The sequence below is a fragment of the Eurypyga helias genome, unplaced genomic scaffold (genome assembly GCF_000690775.1).
Source record: "Eurypyga helias isolate BGI_N326 unplaced genomic scaffold, ASM69077v1 scaffold10860, whole genome shotgun sequence".
In the NCBI taxonomy this organism is placed as follows: Eukaryota; Metazoa; Chordata; class Aves; order Eurypygiformes; family Eurypygidae; genus Eurypyga; species Eurypyga helias.
The window spans coordinates 900-21914 of NW_010227629.1; the positions used below are offsets into that span (position 1 = coordinate 900).

Sequence of the window (21015 nt, forward strand, 5' to 3'; positions counted from 1 at the left end):
CACTGGCGCGGCAGCAGGGAGCTGGCCAACGAGCAAAGGTGCCCCAGCCAGGCCTTATTACCTCCTCTGATCATGAGGTCGTGCCCTAAACGAGCAGCGGCCACGCCTCCCTCCACCCCTCTCCTATCGGTGTTGGAGGGTTTGGCCAACACAGCGAGGGGGGACCCCACGAAGCCTCTGCTGGTAAAGGGCTTCAGGGATGCTGAGCCCAAGGGACCATCCATGCCCAGGGACCCCTTGCCCAAAGGAGAGGGATGAAACCACAAAACGGGTCCTCCCGATGTCTCTCTTGCGCCTTCAAGCCCTGCATCCCCTCATCACGCTCTCCTCCTCGTTTTCCTCCCCCTCCCTTTCTTCCCCCTAAACACCAAAAATCAGGACTTGCTCCAGCGAGCTGTGACCAGCCCGGGCGTAATGACGGCTATTAAATGAAGTCGAATGCAAACAAAATGATTAAGCCTGTGATTAATTATTAAGAGGCAGGAATGTCTAAGCCAGCTGAAAGCCTGCAGCAGCGGGCTGTCCCCCTGCCTGGAAGTGGGGAGGAGGGATCACACAGGATCCGGCCAATGCAAAGCCTTTGGCTCAAGGTTTCCAACAAGGGACACACCACCCGCTCGTTGGCCCTGAACAAGCCCCCACGCCTCACCCCCCACCCCTCCCTCATGTCACAGTCCCACGGGCCGGCCCCGAGCCATGGGAAACAGCAATGGGTTGTCACGTGCCCGAGTTGGGAGTTGGGAGCTGCATCTTCCCCTGTAGCTTGGTCTGCAGCACGGGCAAGCCTAACCGCTTCCTCCTCCTGTGCGGGTGTTGAACGGCGTAGAGATGGGACGTGTACTGCAGCTCCGGCATAACCATCTTCTGGCAGGTTCTCAGAGTCCTGTTGTCCAAGGCTTGTTTGAGGTTGTACCCGAGGATATTTGCAGCCCCTGACTGGAAAGGCAGGAGAGCCTTGTTCTTGATGTGATCCTTCATCACAGCCTCCTGGTCCGAGAGACAGGTCTCCATGAGTTCCTTCTGCCTCATCCGCAGGTGATTCACCTCCTTCTCCAGCTCCTCGAGTCCTATGGTCTCCTCAATCCTCCTCCAGAAGCTCTGGTTGAAGTGCAGGTAGAGCTTCCAGTCCAGCGAGCACCACTCCTTTATCCGCTCCTCGCTTTCCGGAGTCAAGGTCTGGACAGTGTCCTGGCTTCTGGAATTGAGCTTGAAGTAAATGACGTCATCCAGATCCCAGCACAAAGCGTGCTTCAGGAGGATCATGGACTCATCAAAGTAGTCCGCTATCAAGATCAGGTGGAAGTTCTGCTCGATCTCCTTCAAGACCTCCTGGGTGTACTCCTTGTTGTCCTCCGCATTGTTGTCGTAGCCAAAGTCGAACCACATGATGTTCCTGGCGTAGATGTTCTGCTTGTAATCCGCTGAACGGTAATACTTGGTGGGTGACGTTAGGTACTCGTTCACGTCCTTGGAGATCCTGAAGGCAGGAACGTTGTCCTTGTAGTAGACGTAGGAAGACTCCAGCAGAGGAATGGGGTTCCTCAGGATGGAGAAGTAGAAGGTGTTGACTGCCATCACCTTCTGCACCTATTTGCGGGGAGGAAGAAGAGAGGCTGTTAGTCCCAAGGCACTTCTTCTTCAACCAGGCTTCTCTGCGGCTGTCGTGGCTCTTGCTTACCTCCGAGAGGTTAAACCTCAGGTGGTTGCACATGATGTTGTAGTGTTGTCCTATGGTTTGAAATCCCTCCACAAAGTGGGCCAGGAAGGTCTTCGGGTAGCCCAGGTGGACGAGCTGGCCAGCCGGGAGGGCGACGGTGAGGTTGTACCTCTCCGCGAACCTGAACATGATGTTCAGGACGGTGCTGCTGGCTGTCTTGTGGGTCTTGAGGAACATGACGTTAGTCTTGGCACGGCAAGGCGTGGAAGACATCAGCAGCTCCTTGTGGCTCTTCACGATCCTGCAAGAAGGCAACAGATGGGGAAAACAACCTCGCCAGTCCCGTACCCCACCTCTGAGACCTGACAAAGCCAAACCCCGGCAGGTTCTCCGTCTGACACTGTGCCTGGTGCAAGGCACCGCCCCACACAACCCCCGTCCCTCAGGCACAGGTGTCACCTTTCTGCTTCTCCACGTCCTCACTTGCCCAAAGGCTTCAGCTCGATCCCCTTTTCCATACTGCTCATTTTGCTCCAAAGAGCTGCACTCGGGCTAATTTGATTCCTTGCCTGCCTGAACGTGGATCCAGGAGCAAACCAGGGGCCACTGCCCTTCCAGGATTAGCCCAAACCTCATGAGAGTTAGGTGTCACAGGATCCTTGCCACCCTGGGCAGACCAAGTCCTGCAACCCTGCTTCTGCTTCACTTACAGGTAATTTTTGTTCTTCACATGGAAGAATCCTGACAGGAAGATGAGTCCCAGGCAGAGGCTGAAAATGATGTGACATCTGAAATGCCTGGAAAGAGAGGAGAGTTTCAGTGGAATTTTTTATTCGACAGTCCTTCACTGAATGTGAAACACAGAACTTTGCATATTGCCCTGGGTATTTTTATCACCGGGAGCAAAACCGGGTGTCTCCGTGGTGCCAGCCATTGTTGGCTCTCCCAGCTCTGTCGGCAGCGCTGGCATTAGGGGTGGAACAGGGAGAAACTGCACTTTCACTATCACTCCCCTGATTTTAGCCTTTGGCAAGACACAGCCTTCATCAGGCAGAGCCTAAGCTCTTCCAACAGCCTCCCGCTCTGCTGCCTTTTATTTTGCTTTTCTTTTGGTTTTCTGGGGCTTTAGAGCTTATTCACTATTCAAACTCCCAGTTTATTCACTAGAAAATGAGCCCTTTGTAGGGGCATACGGGTTTCCTTAAAGAGAAAGCAGAGTGGCTCCTGCATCACATCATTCTAGAAGATGGGGATTTCATAGAAATGCTAAACTGGTGTGGTGTTTTTTTTTTTTTTAATGGAACTGAGATTTTTCAGTACAGAAAACAGATCAATAACCGAAGAGCACCTGTAATGGACTACTTACACCCCACTATCAAACAAGAGGACCACTTCCCCGCTGCGACAGCTCCTCCTCCCAGCCCCGCTCTTGTGCTCAGCCTCACCCGGGTCACCCTTCCACCAGATCTCTCACCCCGTAGACCTTTACGCTGCCCGCGTGCTGAGACAGCCCTCTGCACCAAGCCCCTCACCTACCCGTGCTCTGCCCGGGTGACGATGAGGGGCGAGGCTTTTCCAGCACTAATTAGGCCACCACCACGTACCATCACCACTGCATCCTGGCTGGGGCAGGTACAGGACCTTCCGAAGGTTTGATGCCCACCAAAAAGGATCTTTTCATCACCAAGCTTGAGCTGACTTCCCTGACCCTAAAAGCCTTTTTAACTCACTGTGAATTCCACGTTTTCAGCCACCATTTCCAAAATGCAGCAGATCTGGCTGGGCCTTGAAGTCGTTACGAGGAGAGATGGAGTTCCATTTACAGCACGGGATGGTCCCAACTCGTGGTCCCCATGCTCCCAAGCGAGCAAGGAAGGCTCAAAGCCTGGCCAGTCCGAGGGTCGATGGGGCCACATGGTTTGCCAACGACTGGACCTGGTGGTCCTTTCTACTGTCCCGCTGGCCCAGGGGTCCTCCAACGTGGTCCTGCTGCACAGGGCAATGGCTTTCATAGCCTCCAGCTTGTACCACGTGGAAGACAATCGCTCCTTCCAGCTGGCCTTAGGAGAGCGCACCCGCCAGCTTTACCGGGCACAGTCTACAGCCTCCCACTGACTGACCACAGGCTGAGAAGCCAGGACGCGACAGCCTGGATCTGGCCAGGGAAAACCGGAGAGAGGATGGGAGCAAAGTCTGACAGAACACAAAGAGCTGTATGCAAAACCACAGCTCTGGTGGGCAGCTGCGCTAGCGAGGATCGGGGAGCCACGAACTGAGCGCACCGGAAGCGCGGCCCAACGCCGCGATGGCACTGCAGAGAAGGGGACTTTGCTCGCCAGGCAAACCTGCCCCAGACCACTTTGGCTTCAAGCTTTGGTCTGCATGAGAGCGCTCTCCCTGTCCGACGCAGCCCAGCTGAAGCGGGAAATCCTTAGGCAGAAGAGCCCTTCCCAAAGCCAGGGGAGACCCTCAGCCACAGCTGGTGCCAACCCCTGATGTGAATCTGCAGCTCAGCCTTTGCATGAAGAGTTTCCAGACCGCTATCGGCAGTCTTTCATCGGTATTCCTAAAGTTTAGGTCCCAGGCCTGTTAGGGGGATGGGGGTGAGACAACCCCCTTTCCTCTGGCCGCTCTACATGTGTGAGCAGGGATGAGACAGGGGGAGAAACGCAGAGGGCCCCGCAGGCAGCAAGCAGGCACACATCTGCCAAACGCAGCCCCTGCCCGTTCAATTCGTCCTTCATTTAGACCGAACCTGACATTTTGTGACGGTTTTCTGTCACCCTGCCTGCCTGGAGGTCATTCCTAGGCCAGTCTGGGGACATCCTCCTCCTGCACCTTCTCTGTGATGCGTGGGGTAATGGTCCACGCATTCGTTTGGGTGGTGTCCCCAAAACAGCACCTCAGATTTATGTTTTAGGGGGCAAACAAATCGGCATATGCCTAAACCAGTCCTGAAGATAGAGCGGGATCACAACACACTCCTGAAGGATTACCAGGCCCTTCTACTGCAAGAAGACAGGGTCCGTAGACCCCCACACCGTATCACCCCAAGGCGTCCCACCATATCCTAACAGTTGTTCCCTAAGGGATTACACAGTGCCACCCTGCCCCCAGTTCTTCAAACACACGCAGCCCACCGAGCCCATCTCCAGTGGGATGGTAACTGGATGCTCCCAGCAGACCCGATTTGTCTGGACACGCTTCCAAATCCCCCAGCAACAGCTGGCTTTTGCACCCGGAGACACGGGAAGGGATTACGGGCATGGATTTGGGGCACGTAAAGCCTCAAAGCGTTGTGGGCGCAGCACAAGGGACTGCAGTGCCGATGCCCCGTGGGCAAGCTGTGCACACAAACGGGCCACCAGCGAGCCCCGAGGGGCCGTGCCGAGCTCACCCCGCTCCTCGTGGCACCGTCCTGAAGACAACAGCAACCTGCCGCAGAGCAGTGTCCAAGCCGTTGCTGCGAGCGAAGGCTGCCCAGCCTGCGCTGGGCTCGCCAAAACCCGTCAGCTCCCTGGAACCCACAGTTTTAAGGAGAAAGAGCGACCAATTTCTTTGGCACGTGGACCAAATGCAGAAATGAGGGGCTTCTTGTCCCGGGGGTGCCAAACGCTACCCCGCGGCACGGCGCTTGTTCTCCTGCCGGGGGATGGACGGGTGGGAAGGTCTCTGCCTTCCAGCGCAGGGAGCGAGCAGGGAGTGGGGACGGGGAGGAGACTGCAGCCACCTTCACCCCACTGCACTTCAGCCCAAAGGTGAGGGATGGAGGTGTTCAGGGGAAGGGCCAAGGGCAGGGATCAAGGGGATCCCTGGGGGAGGAGCGCGGGAAAACAGAGACCAGGAGTCCTGGTCACTGCAGGGGTCCTGCCCTCGTTGCCCCCCGGGGCTCAGCCACCCATGGCCATGCTCGAAGGGGCTGTTAGTGGGTTCAGCACCTCCTGCAAACCTGCACACGGGGTTTCACCACCTGTTCCACTGCCCACCTTGGAGAGAGCCAGCAGTGCCCTCAAAGGCTGTTCCCCGAGTGTCGCACACCCCTCTGTCACAAGGCTGCGAGTCTGTGACCAGGTGTCTGGCTACCTCCAGCCAGCAGGATGCCACGAAGCCACCCTCACACCTCCCCCTCCTTCCTGGCACGGCATCGGGGAAGCATTTTGCCTGCGGCACGTTCAGCCCGAAACAGCGAGTGTCGCAGGGTACCGCCAGAGCCCACATCTACCTTTTATCCCCTCGTTAATACTGTCATTTGCAGAGCAAAGCTCAAGCGAGAAAGCCACAACTCCAACGTCGCACAGAAGGTAGCCAAGCACGCAAGACGTGCGGCCAGCCTGGGAACCCTTGGAGGGAGCCCTCGGGAGCCCGCTGCTGGACACAGAATTCTCCTAAGCTGCCAAAACCCAGCGCAGTCAGCAGTGCCAGAGCTTCGGCTTGCCTTGCCTTTCCATCCTGTGCCAGCCCAGCTCCCAGGCGGGAAGAAAACACAGAAAACTGCCTCTCGGGTGGCGCTTGGAGGTGCCACTATGGATGCTTTGGGGCTTGGGACAACCCTCTTGGCTTAAGCTGAAAGTAACAGACCTCTGTGTTGACCTAACAAGGTTCCTTCAAATTAAAAGACCTGGAATGCTTTGAAGCGGGAAGAAGCATTCCCTGCGAAATTAATCTCTACCCTGGAGCGAACCGTGACGAACTCTACAGGTCATTAACAATTCACAGAGATTAGCTGCCCTGGACCTTCTTACAAACCCCTTCTAATTGCGTTCACCTCCCTCTTCCCTTACCTTGAAGCGCACCCAGGGCTTTTCATGGTGCCTGGCTGCTTCCCGCTTGGAAAGCTCTGCTCCAAATCGCTTCCCAATGCTCCTTTCAGCCACAGGCTGCCCCGGCTCCTGGCGTATGCGTTTCCAGCATCCCACCGCTGCTATAAAGGGCTGGGATAGGTGAGGACAAAGGGAGTGGCTAGGTGTTCCCAGGGGTGGGTGGAAGTTAAATAAGCCACGGAAAGCGCTGGTATGGCACGACACCAACTCGGGTACAAACACCCACCTCGGGAGACAGGGCGTGCAACGGTTTTGCAGGGACCCCTTTTCTCCAGGCTGCAGGAGGGGGAGGTTGGGGGGCTCACAGCAGGATCCAGGGAAGGTGCCAGGGGGCCAGAGAAGGGCATCACCCTGCACACCCTCACCTCGCTTGGTGCTGGGGTCAGCGCCCACCCTGCCTCTCCTCCACTGCTCGCGCAGGTTTAGGACCGTAATTCCCCGCCAGACACGTTTGGCAACAGTAAATCAGGGCTAACCGTAAAACAGGAATGGTGTTCACCCACTGGAAATTCCCCTTAAAACATTCAGACTTCAAACTCTCAGTAACACGCAATTACTGCGGCAGGAGGTTAAAAGCCGAGAGACTGCCCTGGGGGAGCGAGCTCCTGCCCCGGAACTGGTGTTCTCTGGTCATGATTTACCTACAGAGCGACAGTCTGGCGTTACTAAACCACTGCAACTCCCGTTACACAGGGATTTGAGATCCCACCCAGGCTCCTCTACACCAGCACTTCACAAAGTGGGTTTGACGACTGCAAATTGCCCCGGGAGAGCGGGATTTGTCCCGCAGGTCTGGAGGTGTGGGGGGGTAATCTCACCCCTCCCCACGCCAGGGATGAAGTCGATGCTCTCCTCATTTAGGGTTTCACCACATCTCCCGGCCTGGAACAGGGGATTAACCTGTTGCTTTTGATCTTTTGTAGCCCTACCAGTTCCCACGCACCTCCTGACAGGGTCCCCTTTCCCTCCCCACCCACGGTGCCACCTTTCTGGAGTCATACAAGCCAACCTTGTATGCCGGTGGCCCCACCTGCCACACCAAGAGCCAAGTCCTCAGCGTTCTGGTATCCTCTGCCTGCGCTGCTCAGCCTTCAGAGTGCCCACATACACAGCATTTCTTTTCAAATCACCGAGATTTGATGGAGAGATTAGCAAGGTATAGGGTTGCCTTCCTCGAGTTTCTTGTGAGAACGTGAGCCAAGGCGCTGTTTTACGAAGAATTTCTGGGGTTACTCTCGGCAGGGTGTCAGCTGCTGCTGGCGGGGGGGTCACGTTGAACGTTCTTTCTCCTGTTACATTATACACGTCAGCCGGGCAGTTTCTCGCTCAGGAGCTGATAGAGCCCACAAATCACAAAAGATCATTTTTTACAGTTGATTCAGTGCTCTCTCCTGGGGTGTTTTACACAAATCGCCAGGTTCGGTTACGCAGGAAAACGCGGGGCCGCGCACTTGGCTTCACGTGGGGCTGGGCTGCTCCGAGCCGGGCAGCAGCGAAGGTCAGGCGGCTGACGCAGAGTTAGCCGGGGCAGGATGCTGAGCTGACAGCTCTGTGCGCTGGCTCCGCTTCACACGCCGCCTTCCTTAGGGGAGAGCGTTGTGGGGCGGCCCCCGCGGGCAGCCTGGTCCCACGCAGCTCACAACCCCGCAGCGGGACGGGGAGGAGAACAGAGGGGTAAAAGCGCAAAAGCTCATAGGTTGAAGTAAAGGCAGTTTAACAGGTAAAAAGCCACGTGCCCAAGCAAAGCAAGGGGCGTTTGCTCACTACTTCCCATTGCAGGCAGGCAGGCGTGCAGCCAGCCCCAGGAAAGCAGGCCTCCAGCACGCGCAATGGTGACTTGGGAAGACCGGCATGGTAACCCTGAACACCCCCTATTCCTCCTTCCTCCCAGTTTTATTGCCCAGCATGACGCCATACGGTCTGGAATAACCCTTGGGTCAGCTGGGGTCAGCTATCCCAGCTCTGTGCCCTCCCAACACCTCGTCCCCCAGCCCACTCACCGGTGGGGGGCGCGAGAAGCAGCAAAGACCAAGGTGTGCAAGCGCTGCTCCCCAACAGCTACAACATCCCTGTGCCATCACCGCTGGTCACAGCCCCAACACACAGCCCCACACCAGCTACTATGAAGAAAATTAACTCCATCCCAGCCAGAACCAGCGCAGAGAGTCAAGTGCCTCCACACTGTGCCAGAAAACCACTGCTTCAACGTGCTGAGCACCCATATCATTCTAATATTTAAGTCTGTCACAGAAAAAAACCCCAGAGTTTTGGAGAAGGAGTTCCTATCACCATGATTCTTTATAAAACACGCACACATACAGGCACCCATCCGGTCTCTACATCCAACATGGAACCACATTTGAAAGCATCACTGAGAATGTGGAAGAGAAGAATACTGGCATTTCAGCTCTAGGAAAGGTACTATAAATAACCCTACGATAGCTCCTCTATTCTAGTCCCTCAGGGTAATTGTTCAGCTGAAAGAGTGAACTTACATTGAGCTTAAGGATCTTCTCGTGTAAAGAAGATGGCTAAACGTAGCTGTGCCACTTTCCCTGGCCACAGCACTAGGTTATCCGCAAGCCCCGGCTCCCTCCCTAGCAACATATGTAGCTGAAAACAAAAGAAGGATGGAAAGTTCCGCTTCCCAAAAAGCACCATTCACATGTAAAACCTGTATTTTAAACGATTATGGTCAGTGGGTTGGGGGGAAAAAAGGAGAAAGAACGGCATAGGAAAAAGGCAGAGAATATAAACAGCCTGATCCGGAAAGAACAAGCTGCATCGGCTTAACTTGGCAGAAAGCAAATCCTGTGAATTTCTTCTCTAGCAACATCACGGGTTTTCCCTATTTTTGCATCACGGGATACACAGGCAGCACAGGCTGGCTGCATGTCGCATTCCCTCTTCTCTTTGCTAACGACGGCATCGTTCGCACCGCGAGATGAAGATCAGAAAACGTTATTTTGTTGTAGAAGGTGGACAGGTTAGTAACACGATTTACCACTGGCAAACCCCTGGGCTTTTCCCAACCACCTGCCTCATTGGGATACAACAGCCTGGGTTGAGAGCGGCATGCGTCGGGAAATACGGATGTGGCTCGCAAACACAGAGACTAGAAGGTGACTCACGAGCAGATGGCTTGGCCTGCTCTCTGATAACAAAGGGTGACAATGAGGTTTTGTACACCCAACTGTAAATGACAATCTCTCCTGTCATCTCAAACAGACTGTAGTAACTCACCCCTTTAAATAGACTATTTAAGTTGGAAGGGGCCTGGAACGATCATCTAGTCCAACTGATGACGTGTCCACCTCAGAACTGACCAAAAGTTAGAGCTTGTTATTGTCCAAACCCCTCCTAAACGCTGTCAGGCTGGGGGCATCGACCACCTCTCCAGGAAGCCAGTTCCAGGGTTTGAGCACCGCCTCAGTAAAGAAATGCTTCCTCCTGTCCAGTCTGAGCCTGTGCTGGTGCCGCTTTGAGCCATTCCCACGGGTCTGATCGTATGCCAGGGAGAAGAGCTCAGCACCTCCCTCTCCACGTCTCCTCCCCAGGAAGCTGCAGAGAGCAATGAGGTCGCCCCCCCGTCTCCAAACCAGACAGACCCTGTGTATTTGGTATCATCAGGAAAATTGCTAAGAGTGCCATCAACTCCTGCATCCGGATCACTGATACAAATCCTTAACAGCGCTGGTCCTAGGCCGGAGCCTGAGGAACACGGCTGCTCACCGGTTCAGCCACACGCAGCCCCACTCACTGCAGCCCTCTGGAGCTCTGTCCTCCAGCCAGCTCTTCACCCAGCGTGCCGTGAACCTGCTCATCCCACAGCTTGTCCAGAAGGATGTTGTGAGGGACAGGGCCTTACTAAAATCTGTGCTAAAAAAACACTCAAACTGAAGAAACAGAGGCAGTGCCTGGGATTTGTGGAGGATCAAGTAAGATCCCAAGCCAAAAGGACCACTCCATACTAATTAGTGACTCCTAAGAAGCACAAGAGACGTGTCCAAGCATCCTTCATCCTCCTGTAAGAGTCCCTGGGCAGGCCATATGGACAGCACAGGTGGCAGATGCTCGTAAGAGGGCATGCGAAAGCGCCGAGAGAATGACAAGTAAAATCTGCCTACTTGTAAACCAAGACCGCCTTCCTCTTACACTAGGTCTTGTGTTGACTTCCCACACTTTCCTACACCACCACCTTCCTTCTCTCGCTCTGCTGCTTGTATAAGTTTATTTTTAAATGCATCTTTTGCAATCAGGGATCCTCCTGAATGCCTGGCATTCAGGATTTTCCTAATCTTTTATTTTCCTGAGTATCGCTAGAACTTCTTCCAAGCTGATTTTGGGGAACAGCTGCCATTCTCTGGCCACACCAACTTGAGCAGGGCCCAGGACACAGGCATCAGTCTGCCCACTAGGCAGGAAGCCTCAGAACCACCTTTGCCAGCGTAAGGGGGCACCTTGGGAAAATACATTAGTACTGGTATGCACAGAAATCTATTTTGCTTAAAGAACCACATGCACAGTGCAGAGAAAACTCCGGGTGATTTTAACATCACTGTTATTAATCCCACCCAGCCTAGCTTGCTGGCTGGGAGGGATACAGATTTTGTATCAGGATCAAGAGCAAATCACGACTTGCTGTTACGGTTAGACTGGAAGACAAGGATGCAGACAATCACAGAAACACAGAATCATAGACTCCTTAGGTTGGAAAAGACCTTTGAGATCATCAAGTTTACAATTAACCCAGAACTGCCGAGTCCTCCACTAAACCAGCTCCCTCAGCAGCTCATCTGCACACCTCTTAAATCCCTCCAGGGATGGTGACTCTACCACCTCCCCAGGCAGCCCCGTCCAATGCCCGACGGCCCTTTCTGTGAAAACATTTTCCCTAATATCCCATCTAAACCTGCCCTGGCACAGCTTGAGGCTGTTTCCTCTTGTCCTGTCGCTTGTCACTTGGGAGAAGAGACCGACCCCCCGCTCTCTGCCCCCTCCTGTCAGGGAGCTGTAGAGAGCGATCAGGTCTCCCCTGAGCCTCCTCTTCTCCAGGCTGAACACCCCCAGCTCCCTCAGCTGCTCCTCACAGGACTTGTGCTCCAGACCCTTCCCAGCTCCGTACCCTTCTCTGGACATGTTCAGTGTCTTCCTTGAAATGACGGGCCCAGAACTGAAACAGGATTCAAGGTGCAATCCCTTACCCCACTGTAAGTGTCCCTGGCCTGCCTACATGCAATGTAACAGCATGCCTCAAGGCTGACCCTGTCAGGCAGACATCCTGGGATCCCTTCCTCAGCCTGGCTGCTAGCATTTCCCCTCCAGCTGATCCTACCCAGAAGCTAGGTCTCCGGGCAGCCTCTCTTCTCTGGCCAGCCCTCCCACCAGTGTGCGCCCGTGGGACAACACTGATGCCCACTGGGGACAGCCTGCAGATGGCACGACTGAAGAGGCCACAACCGCATGCTGCTGTGGGCTTTCGGACAAGCATCTTAGATCAAAACAGGTGAGGAAGAGCAACATTTCCACTGGAGATGGTGGTATAGCATCCACAGGTTCTTCTCCTGTGCCTCTGATGCTTCACTTGCACACCCCAAGTGAGAAAATGCCTCCTCTGGCTGGTGTCACTTCAGTAATAAACCAGAGCAAAGTAAAGGGAAAGGGAGCTGGACTATCCACACGCAGCACCAGCACGCTTGGTTTCAGTGTATGGATTAAACAGGCAACCCACCCAGTCAAAACCAGTAACGTGTTCTTCAGAAAAAGCAGGCATGCCTGGAAAGAGGATGCACGTTCCTTTACTTGTTCCATCACACTACAGGAATAAACCAGGGAGCATCCCACGTGTTTGCTTGATCCATCAGTTTGTTTATGACTAAAGTGCAGTTACCGAGCCAGAGATGCCATCCCCATGTGATGGGATCTGCTTGTTTCTCAGGCCCCGGAGGGCAGCGTCTTGTATGGGTTGAGGATCCCTCTGGGGTCCAGCATGGCTTTGAAACGCTGCATTAGGAGGACTGCCTCGCTGGGTTTGCTGTAGTGAATGAACTGCTTCTTCTTGAAGCCCAGTCCGTGCTCTGCACTGATGCTGCCGTTGTACCTCGCAGTCCACTCATACACAAACGGCTCGATGGCATCCAGCAGGGAGTGGCTATAGGCTTCTGCCGTGACGTTCAAGTGCAGGTTTCCATCTCCTGGAAGAAAACATGGCAGAGGTGGGGCTGTAAGGAAAGCTTGGTGACCCTGCAATGGAGACTCATTACTGCCTCCTCCACGTACTCCAACAACGGTGCCTTTGTTAGCCTCTAAACTGCGAAAAAGGACGAGTTTACTGTCTTTCCACAAACATCAGCCTCCACAGGCACAAATAATTCAAATAGAATCTTTGGTTTTCCATGCTTTCAGCATAATATTTGAGGAAGCGTGCTGAGTTAAGCTACTTCCAAATTCCCCCTCTTGTGATTTTAAAATTCAAACCACCGTGCTGCACTAATTACTGTCCCACTACTGAGACGGCGTGCAGAAGACTTCCTTGTGGAAGTTGTATTTCATAATGATCATTAGATTTCAATGGCACTTCATCACTTTCTCTCTCCCTATTGTGTTTGTGCAGTGTTCTAAATGCACTCTGGCACTGTGTCCACAGAAACAAAGCAAACAGAACACTTTCTCCTTTTGCCACCTGTGATGGTGTTTGATTAAGGACACAGTTGCTGGATATTCAGGAGACAAAACACACAAAGATACACACAAGTTACTCATACTCAGCCCAGAAACGCTTCCTACATCCCAGCAAACCCTCACAGTACACAGCTTAATCCTCAATACGAAGGGCTACCAGAGGCAGCCTTTTGTCTTTCCATGTCTTTCAAATCATCTCACATCAAGTGTGCTGAAGAGTGTTCCTTTTTTTATTTTAAACAGAACAGTTCTGCTAAGCTACCAATTTACCTGCTTGTAAAACCAAATCAGTCTCAAAGCATTCTGACAACATCCCGGCCTTTCTGTGTCTTACCTTTATCACTCTTCTCGAGGGTTGATGGCTAGGAGAAAACTGGTTTCTGATACGACCAATCACTTTGGACAGGGAAATGTTTATGTACCAAACGTGGCCAAGTACATTAACTGAACTGATAATCCAATTAAACGACGACATACTTAAATAGAAATTAGACAGAGCAAGAAGATCCACATGACCAGTTCAGTGGCTGGCTCGTTAGCAATCTGCCACTATTACGCGGAATACAGTCTGAAAGCAAGGAAATTCAAACACAAAGATCCTTACGCATCCTCTTCTTCCGACCATTTTCGGCTAGTTAGTCTATGCCTCTCGCTAATCTAAAAAACACCTTTACAACTCCGAGGAAGCTGCACAGCAAAACCTGAAGCAGAAAAGTGCAACCACCTCCCTTCCCAGCATCCCCACTTACCCAAGTGGCCGTAGCCCACCACGTTTTTGGCGCTGCAGCCCAGCCGGGCCCTCGTGTCAGTCACGAGATCATACAGCTTTTCCACAGGGAGAGAGATGTCGTATTTGTAGACGTAGCCATCGTGAGTGAGGGCCTCTGTGATCCTCTCCCGCAGGCTCCACAGCGTCTGATGAATCAAGGATCAAAGAAATTCAAAAAAAACCAAGTACCTCTTCGGTTCCATGCTTTGTGGCATGGAGGGAAAAGAGCCTTCATTCTTTTTGGGTTTCCCAAGAAGTGGGAATGTGTGTCCTCTGCTGAACTGCGAGGGTCGGTTTGGGAACTGGGGTTGGACGAAACATGGGTCAGTGTAAAAGAGCCATGTTCACCAGGCAGACAGAAATCTGTCTCACTGAGACACTGAGACACGATGTGTTCGTCTTGTTCCCTGGGATGACAGTCTCTGGCCTACAGGACTTCCCTCGCTCCTGGCCTCACTGACAACTCAGCTTCTGGTTTCGACGGTTTTCAGTCTGGGTCCCACCCCAGCAACTACTGAAAAATGTATTTTGTTATTCTAATCTTTTTAAAAGGGGAAACATCCACTGAAACTGCAAATGCTCAGGCCTTCTGGAAAGAGTCAGCACTGGTCAGTATTCTCTTAGCATTCTTGCTCAATATGCTAAATCAGCAACCAGGTCAGTCAGGGGTGTTTACGCCAAACCAGTCTGAACACTACTTCCCTGTTCAAAATACAAATCCAAGCAGAGAATCACAGAGATTTGCGCAAGAGGAAACACAGACTTGCCTTTATTTTCTTATCATCTGTTGCCACGGTTCCATCAGTCACTAAACCTGAAGTCATGGCCTGTTCTAGGAAGTTGTTCAATTTTTCTTCATCGTGGGTCGAGTTGGAGCCCGAAGTTTCAATTAAGACATAAAAAGGACTGCCTGAAAGTGAGGGAGAACAGAATAAGCAGAGGCTTCTGATGTTGATTCAGGTGTTCAGAGTTGATCTCAGAGTCCAGGTGTTGACAATACCGGGGTTTTTTGCTTACTGCTGAGCACTGCTGACAGAGGCCTTTTCTTCCTCTCACACCCCCAAAGTGAGTGGGCTGAGGGTGCACAAGAAGTTGGGAGGGGACACAGCTGGGACGGCTGACCCCATCTGACTCAAGGGATGTTCCATCCCAAATGATGTCATGCTCAGCGTATGAAGCTAAGGGAGAAGGAAGCGGGGGGATGTTCAGAGTTATGGTATTTGTCTTCCCAAGTCAGCATGAGTGTGACGGAGCCCTGCTTTCCTGGGGATGGCTGAACACCTGCCTGCCCACGGGAAGTAGGGAATGAATTTCTTTTGCTTTACCTGTTAAACTGTCATCATCTCAACCCATGAATTTTCTTACTTTTACCCTTCTGATTCCCATCCCACCAGGGGGGAGGCTGAGTGAGCAGCTGTGTGGGGCTCAGTTGCCAGCTGGGGTTAAACCACGACAGTTTGGAATTGGATACTGGGTACAAACACTATGAGGGATGCCCACACGCCCATTTACTCTCTCTATATATATATATTTATAAAGCTAGGCTAGAAATCCTCAAGCAGTGCAATGACTCCCTCTACAGCACAAATAACACTGGTACCTGTCACTGGGCTGGACAGCTTGAGATGTTTCTCAACCAATTCCATGCACTTCCCATCCATGAACTCATAGGCAGACAGGATCTCTCCCAGCATGGCTCTGCAGGTTGTAAATGTTTCCAGAACCTTAGCGAAACTCTGACACCCTTCCGATAGAACACAGAGGGCAATCAGAAGCAAAATTCAGCCCCCCAAAACCCTGTAAAAGGTTTTAAAAAGTCTGTCAGGCTTCAAGTCATCTTTTCCATCTCCAGAAAATGTAAACAGACATGCTGTGTGGGTTTAGAGCAGCAGTCCCCTGTAATGGTTTGAGCTGGGGAGGCTTCAGAGCAGAACAGCAGGAGGATATAGCAATTAATCTTTGCTATGGCACCTCGTCAACACTCTAAGACAGCTCATACCAAAATGTCTGTCCCACCCTCAGCTCTCCACACAGGCAAGGAGGCAACCTGAGAGGAATTTAAAGGACACTGTGAGAGTCCAGGCAAATTCCAGGATCCACTGTAGATATTCCACAGGTCTGTCAGCACTTGGAGTCTACTCATCCCCTCCTAGGAGTTGAGCGCTCCACTCCCAAGGCCACTTCTGCTACAAGCAAGCTGTCTGAGAAGGCCCTGCTGACCTCCGAGGTTTTTGAGAAAAGAAACAGTCTCAGTGAAGGCTGCCCAAAACCAACTCTGCTAAAAAGCAAACTCAGAAGCAGCTTTTAAGAAGCTGTGCCTGGCCAGATACCCTGTTGATCCTGACCCTGACCTGTAGACTTGACTTCCCAGCCTTGTCTTGTCACTATGGACTTGCCTGGTGACTGCTAGACTGCGGCTGCCTCTGCCTACTGTCACCAGACTTGTCCACTCTCGGGTACCTCCAGACTGGGCCCTCATCAGTGCCCTGCTGGCCTCTTCATCCTGCTAAGCTCCCGGCTCCCCTTCCCTTGCAGAACAACTTCTCCTTGCAGGTATTTTACATGTTTACACCACAGATTTAAAATACACACAGAGGTATTTTAACATACCTCACTGTACTATTTCTTAGAAACAAGCTGATGCTGCTCATGCTGCTGAAGCTGATTGGTGCTTTCTTCTCTACATCCCTATTCCTTTCCCAGCCTCTGAACTCAGGCATGGAATTACCAGTATCAGCTCCTACCTAGGAATGCCAGATTCACAGCCTTTGGTTTCTGAGGACACAGTATGGAGACAGCAGTGATAAATCCCAAGGTCCCCTCAGATCCAATGAAAAGCTGCTTCAAATCGTAGCCAGTGTTATCTTTGCGCAGAGAGGCCAAGCAGTCCAGAGTTGAGCCATCAGCCAGCACCTGTGGGAACACGGAGACCCAGTCAAAGCATCTACGTAGGAACATGCAGTCGTAGCTTCTCTACTACCAAGCCAATGAAAAGCTGCCACTAGCCCTGAGCAGTGGACACCAGCCACAGCCTGCTACCACAGTCGCATCACTGTTCCACCATTCCCAGCTCTTCCTCCCCTCTATATCCTACCCGAGTCTTCCCCCAAACTTTTCCGCTTTTTTTACAGTGCTGTTTGTACATGTTTAATTGAGTTTGGCCTGCTTTCCCTAGCAGTGGTGAAGGTGGTGAGCTGTTCTTTGCAGCCCTAGCTCCCATTATTCATCAGAAACAAGGAACACTTTGAAACAGTGAACATAACCATAATGAAGTAAGCCCTCCACCACTTGAACCTTAAATCAAGGCTGAATGTCTATATTAAATATTAAAGGCTGTTTTGAGACTAGAGGGGCTAACCTGAAAGACAAAAGCTCTCCTTTCTGGGCCTACACAGTAAAACCAAACCAGGCCTCTGTTTCCTACCCAATTTATTTCCTATTAGCTCTCTGCTCCTAAGTCCCAGAATCTTTTAGAACTACTAATCCCAGCCTTTACACACAGAGGCACAGCCTGTAGGGCAGAAGCAGGCTGAGGAAGAGGAAGAAAGCCAGCAGCCAAACAAATCCAAAGTGGATGGTTCTATTAAAAGTTAGAAAACCACTTAATATCACTTCCGTCAGCAAGGACAGAGGTGGAAGCTGGAAACCATGGTAGCAAAACCACGCTACACACATGAAGACACTTGTTGACCCTCCTCAAAAGGGCCATGCAAGGAAAGGTTAGGAGTGGAAACCTGGAGAGGAACTTGTCTGCACAATGGATAGCTAAGGGCTACAGCAGGAGGAAACAGGGTAAGATGCAGAGGTAACCCAGAAGCCAACTGCCAGGTACTCGCCTTACCACTTCCAGTCCTAGCACCGTCCCTCGGAGCGAGCCGTATCTCAACAGCCGTAAGCCGCCGGCATTTGTGGCCACATTACCACCGATGTGACAGCTACCTTTTGCTCCCAGGTCAAGCGGCATGATAAACCCCTGCTCCTCCAAGTGCTCGTTGAGTTTCTCTAAGACACAGCCAGCTTGACACACAAGGATTCCTGAAACATAAACCTGAGATAACAGGATGTCCATGTTACTCTTATCCCTTTCTTCCTCTTTCTGCCACCAGATGTACTTTTACATCTGCTGCTGTTACAACCTAAGGATTACATCAGCAGCAGGAGCCTGGATGATGCGGCTGGGCTGAACCTTGCTGATCTGCAGTCACCATCTCCATGGCTGGTTTAGGGGCTCATTTCTGTGCCTCATGGCTCTACGATACTTACCGGACACTTTGTCAAAGCTGATGATCTGGTTCATGAGAACAGTGGAGAGAATGATCTCATCAAAGACAGGAACACTGCCCCCAACAAGGCCCGTGTTACCCCCCTGCGGGTTCACTGCCAGATTCCTCTCAGAGCAGTACCTGGAAGGAAAAAGGTTTCTGAAGTCTTATGTATCTTAAGGCCATAACTCAGTCTGTCATAAGAGTTTCACCTCCACACGGACATCTACTGTTGCAACAGTGATCAATGCCCTGTAAAATGTACACCGTGAAAGTGAGAAAGCGCAACTCCTCACCAAACCCACTCCAGCACTGAGCACTTGGGGTTACTCTCCTGCATATGACAGATATGCCACGCAGTATCTGCCTGGAAATCACTGCTCCCTGTTTATAAACAGTAGCAGTCTGTTAACGACCTCTGGCAGTGGTTTAAGACATTACTGCCCTCCTCCCCTCCACTCACAACATTAATGCCCTGCAGGCAACAAAGCAAGTGCAGCTACACCTCAGCTGCTTCCCCTTCCAGCCTGCCATATCCCTGGCACAGCCCCACCCACCACACCGCCTCTAAACTCACACAAGTTCTAGCACAAGGGAGGGCAGGAAGCCACACTGAGCCAGCGTGCAGAAGCCCTGACTTTACTGTCCTCTAGCTATCTGTGTTAACAGCGCTAGGAGCTGGTTCCAGCAGCTTTAGCTCCTGAGCCAAATGGCAATCCTGCATCCATGCCTAACTCGCCATGCTCACACCAGCGAACCAGGGCAGCGTTCTTACTGATTTAGTGGACAAACAGCTCCTCAAACTGCTCAGTTTTGGCTTAAACTTTTCAGATGGACCCTCCTGAATCCTTCAACACAACTGCTCCTCTTGAGCACTGGTACAGTGCCTAATTTTGACAGTTTGGTAGAGCAAAAAGTCATCAACACTGAATGCACCTGCTAATCTCTCCCTGTCACTTGTCTCTACCACACTACCCACTGTTAAGACCCTCCTACTCAAGGCCATCAACTTTGATTTCACAAGTCTACTGCTGCCCGCTTAGCCTTTGCAGTGACATCTGGCCAGGAAAGATGAATTTGGCTTTGCAAAACAAACGGAAGTTCAGCCTTTTTGTCTGCCCGATACTGACACAACACCATTGCCCCAAAAAAAACGAGGGCCAGGGAGAGCACTGGGCTCGGGAATACAAGGCACAAGTGGAAGTCCCTTTCTGCCCTGAAAAACTTCAGCTCCCTATGTGAAAACATTCCTAATTAGGAACCTGTAAGCTTTTTAGATGAGTGACACTGGCTACCCACCATACCTGCATGCTTGAGCAATCAGTGCCTGAACATCTACGTGTTCCCTTCATCTGCCAGGCCCTCCCAAAATAAGCCCGAGTTTCCTCACCACAAAGCCCAGCAGAAAAGGGGCACGTTACCTGAGAACTTGAGACACCTCTGCTGTGGTCTGCGGCTTCAACATCAGCTTGCTAGCACCTGCAATGAAAGCAAGGGACTCTCAAGGCAAGCTGTGGGCTGCACAGAGGTCAGAAAGAAAAAGGTGGTAAAGCATGATGTCCGAAACAACACGCTGCGAGGCAGAAGCACTTCAAACACTTTTAAAACGAGTATTTTCAATAGCAACACTTTTAAAATGAGTATTTTCATTGGCAGGCCTTCCCTTAAAGCACTGTAAAACTTTGCCTGTATACGCAGACTCAGTTGTCAGCGGGGGTAATTGGAAAGGTTTTATATACTCATGAAATCTCTGACAAAGGCAACAGAAAATTTACAACACTTGTTTTCTGAGGTTCAGCCGAAACTGTTAACTGAATCAATCTGTTTCAGGAAAAAAAAAAAAAATTACTAAGCTAAAAGGGTTTAGATTTTATTTTCTTAATTAAAGGCCAAAAGATTACCAGATCCTCAAATTCTCAAAGGAATATTTTCTATGACGAAAACTCATTTTGCCCGGTCTGTAAAGACATGGTCTGCTATAAAAAGATGAGATTTTCTTCAGCATATTTTTAATTCTATTATGTTAACAGAGATAAAGAGGAGGTTTAACCAAAACGGAAAAATAAACAAGCTCACTTACCTCGGACTGATTTAAGCCAGTCCACATTAAACGGTTTCAGTTCCTCTGGGTTTGTGATGACTCTACCCGGCATTATGCGCTCAAAGAAAGCCACATCGGGGTCAGACAGATGGGAGAAGGGCAGCCGCTGCACTCCGTAACGCTCACTAGTCAGCATGACCTCCTGGCAGCTGAAGGAGGCCGTGTGGAGCGCTCTCCTGCCCCGAGGCCTCACGCCCCAGGGCCTGGAAACCACACTCGTGGGCCCACCTGGCAGTCTCCTCTGCTGAAGCGTCCCCGGGGCAGAAGTCACGCTCTGCTGTGCCAAGATCCTCCCGTGGAAGCTCGCCAGCCATCTCAGCCGACTCCAGTGACTCCATGCAGAGCGGTGGGGGACGGCAGAGGAGACCCCCATGATCACCCTGAAAGGAGAGGCCTAGCTCACGTGCCAGCTCCCCTCTTCACCCCCCAGTCTCTGAGAGGGTCTTCTCCCGGCTTGGGGAGCTGGGAACAGGCCCTTGTACGTGCGACAACCGCCCCAGCGGGGGACACCCAGGGGCAGGGGACACCCATCGCCCAGCGCCTCAGACACAAACTCTCCCTTCCCCCCCCCGCCAACCCCCAGCTGGGACACAGCGGCCTCACAGCCACCTCAGGGGTGGGAAAACCGGCCCGCCCGCCCCGCCTCAGGCCTGTCCCGGCGCAGGCAGCAATGGAGGTCCGAGGTACCTCGACCGGACCCCGGCACCACCTGAGGCGGCCGGGCC

At 52.1% G+C, this 21015-nt stretch overlaps 2 protein-coding genes across 2 annotated transcripts; both read right to left on the reverse strand.

Annotated features, from left to right (window-relative positions):
- Positions 1-717: 717 nt before the first annotated feature.
- Positions 718-6464, reverse strand: GAL3ST2 (galactose-3-O-sulfotransferase 2). Its single transcript, XM_010156839.1, has 4 exons — positions 6439-6464; positions 2368-2454; positions 1679-1958; positions 718-1587 (listed from the first exon to the last, which is right to left on the reverse strand). The coding sequence occupies exons 1-4, from the start codon at positions 6462-6464 to the stop codon at positions 718-720; spliced, it is 1263 nt and encodes a 420-aa protein (XP_010155141.1).
- Positions 6465-12411: 5947 nt separating this feature from the next.
- On the reverse strand, positions 12412-20663 carry D2HGDH (D-2-hydroxyglutarate dehydrogenase). The gene is made up of 9 exons (XM_010156850.1): positions 20270-20663; positions 19611-19668; positions 18191-18330; positions 17769-17962; positions 16672-16840; positions 15528-15671; positions 14695-14837; positions 13908-14073; positions 12412-12671 (listed from the first exon to the last, which is right to left on the reverse strand). The coding sequence occupies exons 1-9, from the start codon at positions 20661-20663 to the stop codon at positions 12412-12414; spliced, it is 1668 nt and encodes a 555-aa protein (XP_010155152.1).
- Positions 20664-21015: the final 352 nt, after the last annotated feature.